General features: G+C 44.4%; 2 protein-coding genes across 3 annotated transcripts; both read right to left on the bottom strand.

Moving 5' to 3' along the window:
- Nucleotides 1-1,202: 1,202 nt before the first annotated feature.
- LOC131693280 (uncharacterized) lies at nucleotides 1,203-2,954 on the bottom strand. 2 transcript variants are annotated; one of them, XM_058980990.1, is made up of 3 exons: nucleotides 1,600-2,954; nucleotides 1,459-1,529; nucleotides 1,203-1,403 (listed from the first exon to the last, which is right to left on the bottom strand). In XM_058980990.1, the coding sequence occupies exon 1, from the start codon at nucleotides 2,825-2,827 to the stop codon at nucleotides 1,826-1,828; it is 1,002 nt and encodes a 333-aa protein (XP_058836973.1). In that variant the 5' UTR covers nucleotides 2,828-2,954; the 3' UTR covers nucleotides 1,203-1,403; nucleotides 1,459-1,529; nucleotides 1,600-1,825. The 2 variants fall into 2 exon arrangements, with proteins under 2 accessions (XP_058836973.1, XP_058836974.1); XM_058980991.1 differs by having other exon boundaries at nucleotides 1,203-1,529.
- On the bottom strand, nucleotides 2,895-8,254 carry LOC131687513 (uncharacterized). The gene is made up of 3 exons (XM_058971603.1): nucleotides 8,062-8,254; nucleotides 2,952-7,991; nucleotides 2,895-2,907 (listed from the first exon to the last, which is right to left on the bottom strand). Exons 2-3 carry the CDS (start codon nucleotides 7,622-7,624, stop codon nucleotides 2,895-2,897), a joined length of 4,686 nt encoding a protein of 1,561 aa, XP_058827586.1. The 5' UTR covers nucleotides 7,625-7,991; nucleotides 8,062-8,254.
- Nucleotides 8,255-9,686: the final 1,432 nt, after the last annotated feature.

Genomic DNA, 9,686 nt, shown 5'->3' with positions numbered 1-9,686 from the left:
GAAAATTTCACAGATTGTCCACAACTAATTTTCAAAACTTTTGTCAGCTGGGTTTTTCGATATTCGTTACAATTCCAGAGAAAACCGGATTTGAAGTCGAAAAACACCACCCGCAAACATACTGTCCTCAAACCTTAAACGTAATTCCGGTTAAGAAAGCTAGTGGAGCAATACGGTTATGTTTAGATGCCAGGCGATTAAATGAGCGGACAGTTCGCGACCTATACCCCCAAGCACATATTGGCCGTATCCTCGGTCGGTTGGAAAGCGCGAAATTTATTAGTACCATAGATCTCAAAGAAGCTTATTTACAGATCCCATTGCAAAAGAAATCTAGAAAATACACGGCTTTCGCGATACCGGGAAAGGGCCTCTATCAATATCGCAGACTTCCATTTGGCTTGTCGAATAGCCCAGCAACGCTCTCTCGATTGGTAGACAGAATTCTAGGGAATGGGGAGTTAGAACCAAGAATATTTATATATTTGGACGACATTATAGTCATGAGCAACAGCTTTGAAGAACATCTCCGCGATTTGGAGGAAGTCGCGAGACGGTTAAACACTGCAAATCTTACAGTGAATTTAGAAAAATCCCAGTTTTGCAGGAAAGAGCTTCCATTTTTGGGCCATGTAATTTCTTCGGAAGGTGTTAGACCAAATCCGGTTCGAATTTTAGCCATTGTAAATTTCGAAACTCCGAAGACTGTACGCCAAGTTCGTCGGTTTTTAGGAATGAGTAATTATTATCGGCGATTCATCGCTGATTTCAGTGGGGTTACAGCTCCATTATCGAGTTTACTAAAAGAGAAACCTAGAAAAATAATTTGGACACCTGGAGCAGACGAAGCCTTTAACCGGATCAAAAAGTTGCTAATATCATCACCCATTCTCTCAAATCCCGACTTTAGCAAAGAATTTACGGTACAAACGGACGCAAGTGATGTCGCGGTAGCGGGGATATTGACCCAACTACAGAACGGTACAGAGAGGGTTATCGGGTATTACTCGCAGAAACTATCAGCAGCGCAGCAACGTTATCACGCTACCGAAAAAGAAGCACAAAAGCGGCGATTCTGGCGATTGAGCATTATCGAGGGTATCTAGAGGGTAGTCACTTCACATTGATAACAGACTCGGCCGCGTTATCATATATAATGACGACCAAGTGGAAAACTTCGTCTAGACTAAGTCGCTGGGGCCTTGTGTTCGAGTACACTATTTATTTTGCAGCAGCTATTCGGAGCAGCTCAAAAACTAAAATATATTGCCATTATTTTCTTAATTGCTACAGATTTATAATTTGCACTAAATCTACTCACTCTAATAGTTTCCTCCTTCCTTACGACTTCGATCCTTCCTGAATTCTCCTTGATACTTTCTGATCCTTTCCTCTTCTTCTTCCTGTATTTTCAATCTTCAATTAGTAATTTTCCTTTGTCTTCTTCCAGATACTTACAAATTATACCCGTACAAAGCAATACGATGTAATGTCTGCGCCTTGGGTCCTCAGTCCTCGTGTGATACGAACTAGGCAAGAGCAAGTTCGTTATTTTATGCTGTCCAAACTCTCATCAATTGAAATTCTATTTTTACTTACGGGTTAAATTGCGTAAATAGATTCCCTAAATTCAACCGATCATTTCCTTACACTGAACTTTTAATTATTTTAGTATAAATTCCAAATTTCCTGCACTATCTCGATACACTTTGTTTTTGTTTTATTCTTCTTCACGGTGAACTGTCAGTTATCGGGGGGTCCGCAGTTACACCGACTCCAACTACCCAGCGGTGTGAACAATCCCCCGACCGTAACATCTGGTGGCTCATCCTGAAGATCCGGATTTACAATTTTGAATTTCTAACACCGCTAGATTCGCCACGGCACGCCGATGCACCTTGCCATCCGCCGTCTTAACGTCTGCTTGACGGATTCTTCCATCTGCTCCTTGGATTACCTTGTGAACTCTTCCTCGTACCCAGTTCTTCCTGAACTTCCCATCAACTACGAACACTAGGTCCCCAACTTCGAGCGGCTTCTGGTCGTCGAACCACTTTGTGCGATGATTTAGCGAGGGCAGATATTCTTTCAGCCAGCGTTCCCACATCTTGTTAGCTATATATTGTGACCGCTTGTAAACATTGCGCAAAGTTTCAGCAAAGTCCACGGAACCATCCAGAAGCATGTCCAAATTGGTCACTTTTCCACGCAAGAAGTGGTTTGGTGTGATGGCTTCTTCGCCGTCGTCATCCTGAGGAACATATGTTAATGGACGAGTATTAATCATGTCTTCTGCTTCGGCTAGACTCGTTGAAAGGATCTCGTCTGTTAATTTCCACCCATCATCTAAAACTTTCAGAGCTTCTTTGACGGATCGCACCATCCGTTCCCAGATGCCACCCATATGCGGAGTTCCAGGAGGGTTAAAGTGCCATGAAGTAACAGTTGATATCACCTTTCTTGCACATTCTTCATTAATCTTCTGAATCATCTTCGTCGTCGCTGCGTTTGCTCCACGAAAACACGTAGCGTTATCAGAGAATATTTGCTCCGGTGCTCCGCGCTTGCAAGTGAATCGCCTGATGGCCATTAGGCAGGATTGTGTGCTCAAACTGTGCACCACATCGAGATGCACCGCTCGCATAGCCATACAGGTGAATACGACGATCCATCTTTTCTCTTTTCTGCGTCCCACCGTGACTTCGACCGGACCTAGATAGTCAACACCCACTGCACTGAAAGGACGTAAGTGAGGGGTAATACGTGGAACAGGTAGCGGTGCCATCATTGGAACAAAGGGTACACATCGATTCACTTTACACCACATGCAGTCCCTCGTCGCCTGTAGTACAGCAGCACGCGCCTTTGGGATCCAAAATTTTTGACGTAGTTCATTAAATACAGTTTCTCTGTTAGCGTGGCCGTACTTGTAGTGAAAGTGTAGGATCAACTTTTTCGTGATGTTATGTTTTGCAGATAGGATGATTGGGAATCTCATGTCAAAGGGCAGCTCCTCGTTCGTCTCCAATCGGCCGCGTACTCTCAGAACGCCTTCTTCGTCTAACACCGGTGATTTTTTATACAGAGTGCTAGATTTTTCAATCCTCTCCTGTGGCTGATCATCTTTCCTTTGTAGATTCCTTGTTAGAGTATTCATTTCATTGGGAAAACTCTCGAATTGTGCTTGCCTCCACAGAACGGTTTCTGCCTTTTGAAGTTCCTCCTGCTGAAGCGGTTTCTTGATTGTCGAATACTCCGCTTGGATCAACCGACAGTGGTACTCTGATGATTGATAAGTCACTATCGGCAAACCAATTCTTTTACGTCGACAGTTGGAGATGAAGCGCATAACGGTTGCCACCACGCGTACTAGTTTCGTCCAGCTGGAAATAGTTTCGGCTTCGACCACCGCGTGAAACAGCATAGTGCCTCTAGTTTCTTCTAAGGTTTCCTCGATTGTTTCAGCAGAAGGCCACTGCTCTCTCGGTAGATACAGTACTGAGGGACCGTGGACCCATTCCGATTCGTTGTGTAATGGTGGACTACGACCCCACTTAGTGAGCACATCTGCGATATTTTGCTTTGTCGGCACCCATCTCCAGTCTCGCATATGAGTTAATTCCAAAATTTCACCCACTCTAAACGCAACAAATTGCTTGAATTTATGCTGGTCAGACTGCAGCCATGACAGTACCGTTCGTGAATCTGTCCACAGAATGGTTTGATCGATTCGCAAAGAATGCGTTTCCATAATAGTTTGCCTCATTCGGGCCCCCAGAACTGCTGCCATCAATTCTAACCTAGGGATCGACTGGCGCTTCAGTGGTGCGACTTTGGCTCGTGACATGATCAGGCTACACTTCACTGCTCCATGAACGACCAATCGTAGATACGCAACACAACCGTAGGCGTTTTCACTCGCGTCAGTAAATATGTGCAGCTCGAGCGTCTCTATCGACAAAGACATAGTATCTCCCAAATAGCATCGCGGAATGCGTAGGGCTTCCACTTTAGGCAGCAACTCCGTCCACTGTTTCCACAAACACCAATTTGGTTCATCGATCTCTTGGTCCCATTCGCATCCATTTCGCCAGAGATGTTGTATGAGAATTTTACCATGGATCGTGAATGGCGAAAGCAGGCCCAATGGGTCAAACAGTCCCATGACACAGCTTAAAACGATCCGCTTTGTCGGCCGCTTTTCTTCAAACAAATACGCTTTAATCTCTGCACGGTGAGTAACGGAAAACGCGAACGCATCTTGGTTCAAATCCCAGAACACTCCAAGCACGCGCTCACTGGATGACTGCTTATTTTGCTGAAAAACGACCGACCTCGACGATTTGTTTTCGCCCAGAGCCGATAAAACCACCGGAGAATTCGAAACCCAGTTCCTCATCTCAAAACCAGCCTGTTCATGAATAAACTTCACTTGCTGTGCTCGTTCTATCGCCTCTTCGATCGTATCGACACTGTCGAAATAGTCATCGACGTAATGCCGATCAATGATGGCTGCTGCTGCTTCAGGATACTGTATTGCATACTCTGTCGCATTACGATTTTTAACGAACTGTGCCGACGCTGGAGAGCATGTTGAACCAAAGGTAGCAACATCCATCACATATACCTTTGGCGCCTCACTGCTGTCATTCCGAAAAAGGAAGCGTTGAGCTTGCTTATCCTCTGAGATAATTTTTAGTTGATGGTACATCTCTCGGATGTCTCCCCCAAAGGCGATTCGTCTCTCCCGAAAACCGATGATCACTGATACCAAAGGCGCGAGTAAGTCGGGCCCCTTCAGCAACATTGTGTTAAGCGACACCCCTTGTACGGTTGCCGCCGCGTCCCAAATAAGTCGAATTTTAGCGGGCTTTTTCGGATTTATGACTACATTTAACGGAAGATACCAAGCTTTATCTTTTCCGGTACCGGTCAATTCTTCTTCGGTCGCTAAGTGAGCATAATCTTTTTCTTGAAATTCTGCTATCTGCTGCCGAACATTTTGATACACCTCTGGTGATTTCTGCAGCTTTCTTTCTAGCTGCTTCAGACGTTTCAACGCCATGGGATAGCTATCTGGGAAGTTCACCTCATCCGTTTTCCAGAGTAGGCCCGTCTCGAAACGATTTTCCACTCGTTTCGTAGTTCGCTCCATGATCAATCGAGCTCGTTGATCCTCAGCCGACTCTTCTTGCACCTTAACCACTGATTCTTCTAGCGAGTAGTGGCTCTTCAAGATATCATGCAGTTCTTCATTAGATATTGCTTGATGATACCCCAGAAAACCGCCCGAAGAAGTTGAACTCAATTGACGCGGTCCATATACAGTCCAACCGAGCTTGCAGCGAACAGCGATCGGATCCCTTGTCGTTCCAATTCTTGCTTCCAAAGGGGCGAAAGTATGGATGTTGTTAAGGCCGATTAGTACACCCGGTCGACCATCGAATGATGCGATTGGTAGATCGCGCATGTGTTCGTACTGTGTCGATAACTCATTAGCGTCCAACGTCTGGTGAGGCAACATCAGCTTTTCAACAGTGTTAACTGTGTGCAATAAAAACTTCTCCGAGTCCCCAACGCCCACCGCTGAGGTCCACACGTTCATTCGCCTTGAATTTTTCTCAACACGATAAACGTCAGAAGTCCAGTTGATAAGCAGCTTCTCTCTCACCCCTGTGAGTCCCAGCCGTTCAGCCAGATCATTTTCAATTAGCGTCACGGATGCACCTTCATCCAGGAAAGCGAGAACAGTAAGTGATCTGTCTCCACAATGAATCTGCACCGGGATCATCCGGAACATCATGGAACTGCCGGATCTGATGTATGCACTCATGCCTACAACATTTCCTATTGGATGAATTAGTGGATTGTGCGGTTCTCTACATTCACCCACGTTGCAGCGAATCTTGAAGCGACATTGACCACTGTGATCATTGAGACAAATGTTGCAGAGTTTCCATTTCGTCACAATTCGCATCCGATCCGCATGCGGTAGATCGCGGAAGTCTTGGCAAAACCGCAGACGGTGATCTTCTCGCTGGCATGCACGGCAGGGTTTTTGTTTCTTGCGTTCAAACACATTGGATTCCGATTGACTCACCGCGCTGTGATTATATACTGCGCCTTTTTCCTTCGGCTTGCTTCTTCCGGCTGTGTCGGCCGTAGACCTGGTATCTAATTTGTAATCGACGTTGACATTTGCCTCACATGCATCTGCCACGATTCTGGAGACGAAGTCGGTAAAGGTACGCAGTGTTACTATTTTCTTTTTTCTCTTATACTGCACCCACTGGCGCTTTTCTCCATCTGGGAGCTTGCTGACCAAATCCTGGATCAGAATCGGATTCACTAGGTGCAGTGTAAGCTCCGCTGCTTCAAGATGCTCGCAAAGCTGTTCTACCGTGTTTCCAAATGGGATGAAACTGGCTAGCCTGTCAGCTCTTGGCGGTTCAAGTTTTCGCACCTTGTCTAGATGGCTTTGTAAGAGTTGTTCGGGGCGACCGTAGAGCTGACGGAGCTTCGCGATTACTCTTGGGACTGACCTCGGAAGTAAAAGCTGTCCCCGAACAGCATCCAGAGCTACACCTTTCAGGCTGTCTTGGAGCCTCACCAAATTCTCGACATCCGTATAACCACAAGCTTCGTTCGATGCTTGATAAGCTCCGAAGAAAAGAGGCCATTCTTCAGGCTTCCCCGAGAAAGTAGGAAGCTTTTTTGTTAGGCCACTTCTTGCAGCTAGTTGCACCCTACTCGGTCCGACACGTTGCTGTCTGCTTGGAGCAACACTGGCATTATCTCTAGCGTCCTTGCCATTGACGCTCGAATCGTCATCGCTGCTGCTTGAGCACTCATCTTCTTCGCTGGTTTCCTCATTATATTTCACGAGGCGTTCTAGGTTCCCTTCCGTCAACTTACCAATAACCGATGGCTTGGACGAATTGGGTTCCCTATTTGTTTTGGTCGTTTCCAATTGTCCCTCCATATTTTTACTGTCAACGATTTCTGCTTTCTGTAGTTCTCTGTCAACACTGGACATTTTCTCGCGATACGCTCTTTCCATTTCCTTCATGCGGACCAGATGCTCTTCCTTTTCCCGCAATTCTTGCTGAAGTTCGAGTTCCTTTTTTTCAATCTCTTGTTCGCGCAACAGTCGATCATTTTCCAATTCTCTTTCACGCAACGCTTGCTCCATTCGCATTCTTCTTATTTTCAACGCATTTTTCATCTCCATTTCCTTTTCCTTCAACAGCATCTCCGCATCCATCTCTTCTTCCAAACGTTGATTTTCTATCTCCATCGCTTCTAACTTTTCTTCCACGGCAGCGGGTACGGGCAACGGTGGACGATTATCCGTCGATTTGGTGCTCAATTTGTCATATTCTTCCGCAATTTTCTTTGTACGAGACGCTTTTTTCTGTTTCTGGTATTCCTGGAAGACGCGTTCACAGGTAATCTCCTTACAGAACCATTTCTTGTCTTTTTTCGGTACCGTTGTTAATCCCACACAACGTATGTGAAACCAGCAATCACAGCTGTCACAGGCAATCATCTTTTCATCCCGTGTGGACGTTTTTCCACACTCCGCACACGCCGTCGTCGTTAGGTCCAGGGATCTCTCGCTCATCGTGATAGAGGGTACCGAAATCTCTGTATTAGATTTTTGAGATTGTTCGAGTACACTATTTATTTTGCAGCAGCTATTCGGAGCAGCTCAAAAACTAAAATATATTGCCATTATTTTCTTAATTGCTACAGATTTATAATTTGCACTAAATCTACTCACTCTAATAGTTTCCTCCTTCCTTACGACTTCGATCATTCCTGAATTCTCCTTGATACTTTCTGATCCTTTCCTCTTCTTCTTCCTGTATTTTCAATCTTCAATTAGTAATTTTCCTTTGTCTTCTTCCAGATACTTACAAATTATACCCGTACAAAGCAATACGATGTAATGTCTGCGCCTTGGGTCCTCAGTCCTCGTGTGATACGAACTAGGCAAGAGCAAGTTCGTTATTTTATGCTGTCCAAACTCTCATCAATTGAAATTCTATTTTTACTTACGGGTTAAATTGCGTAAATAGATTCCCTAAATTCAACCGATCATTTCCTTACACTGAACTTTTAATTATTTTAGTATAAATTCCAAATTTCCTGCACTATCTCGATACACTTTGTTTTTGTTTTATTCTTCTTCACGGTGAACTGTCAGTTATCGGGGGGTCCGCAGTTACACCGACTCCAACTACCCAGCGGTGTGAACACCTTGCTTTACAGCAACATGACCTTACCATTGTCCATCGCAAAGGCAAGGAAAATATTGTGCCGGATGCATTATCCAGGAGTATCTCAATCGTCAGTACAACCACTGACTGCTCATGGTATATAAATTTTAGGGACAAGATTAGGAAACTGCCAGACAGGTATCCCGACTTCAAACTAGAGAATGAACAGATTTGGAAATTTGTGTCAACCCCATTAATCCCGGGTGACAATCGTTTCGAATGGAAGCTAATCCCACCCCCAGAAAAAAAGAAAGATATTTTACGAAAGGAACACGATGAGGGGTTACATATGGGGTCGAAAAAACATTAGCTAAAATCAAGCTTCGTTATTATTGGCCCAGGATGGCACTGGAAGTTAAAGAATATATCAGAGGTTGTAGTACATGCAAAGAGTGTAAAGGGTCTTCCGTGCCAACTGTTCCTAAAATGGGGGAATCTAGAATTGCAAACCGACCTTGGCAGATTATCTCGTTGGATTTTATTGGTCCAATTACGATGAGCAAGTCAAAAAATCAGTATATTCTTGTCATACTAGACATTTTTAGTAAATGGGTCCAGTGTTACCCACTAAAACGTATAGATGTACACGAAGTTTGTCGAATATTGAAGCAAGAATGGTTTTGGAGAAATTCTTCTGCCCAGATAATGATAACCGATAACGGCGCAACATTCACATCCCGTGTGTTTAAAGCATTACTAGATGATTTTCAGATAAAACATTTCTTGATCACTAGGTACCATAGCCAGGCCAATCCCGTAGAAAGGGTTCATCGCACAATAAATGCCTGTATTCGCACTTATGTGCGAGAAGACCAACGAGTCTGGGATTCAAGGTTGCCGGAAATACAGTTCATTCTAAATAATACGGTGCACTCGGGAACAGGGTTTACTCCATATTTTATCCTGCATGGCCATGAGATAAGCTTGTCGGGGAGGACTTCAAAATGGAAGCACAGGGAGCGGAGGAGAGTCTGAATTCATATATAGAAAGAACAGAACATGTGAGGAAAGTAACGGTCCAAAATGTGAAAAAGAATTTAGAGAAAGCTTATGGGAAGGCAAAACATAATTATAACCTTCATATTAGGCAATCTCCGGCCAATTTTCATCCTGGACAATTGGTATATCGGAAAAACTTTAAAGTATCCAATTCAGGAGAACGCTATAACGCCAAATATGGCCCTTTGTACGTACCGTGCAAGATCATAGCAAAAAGGGGCAACTCATCATATGAATTGCAAGACGAAAATGGGAAGAATGTGGGTTGGTGGCCAGCGTGCCACTTGAAACCTTAGAGAAGCAGTTGATATCCAGCGAAAGTTATTTAAATGCACTAGAACAAATATCAAGACAGAATTTAACCCTTAAATGCGCAATGTTGTTTTAAAACAACATTGCGAAAAT

This window comes from Topomyia yanbarensis, chromosome 3 (assembly GCF_030247195.1).
Source record: "Topomyia yanbarensis strain Yona2022 chromosome 3, ASM3024719v1, whole genome shotgun sequence".
NCBI classification, from domain to species: Eukaryota; Metazoa; Arthropoda; class Insecta; order Diptera; family Culicidae; genus Topomyia; species Topomyia yanbarensis.
This window is presented reverse-complemented; position numbering and strand designations above follow the sequence as displayed.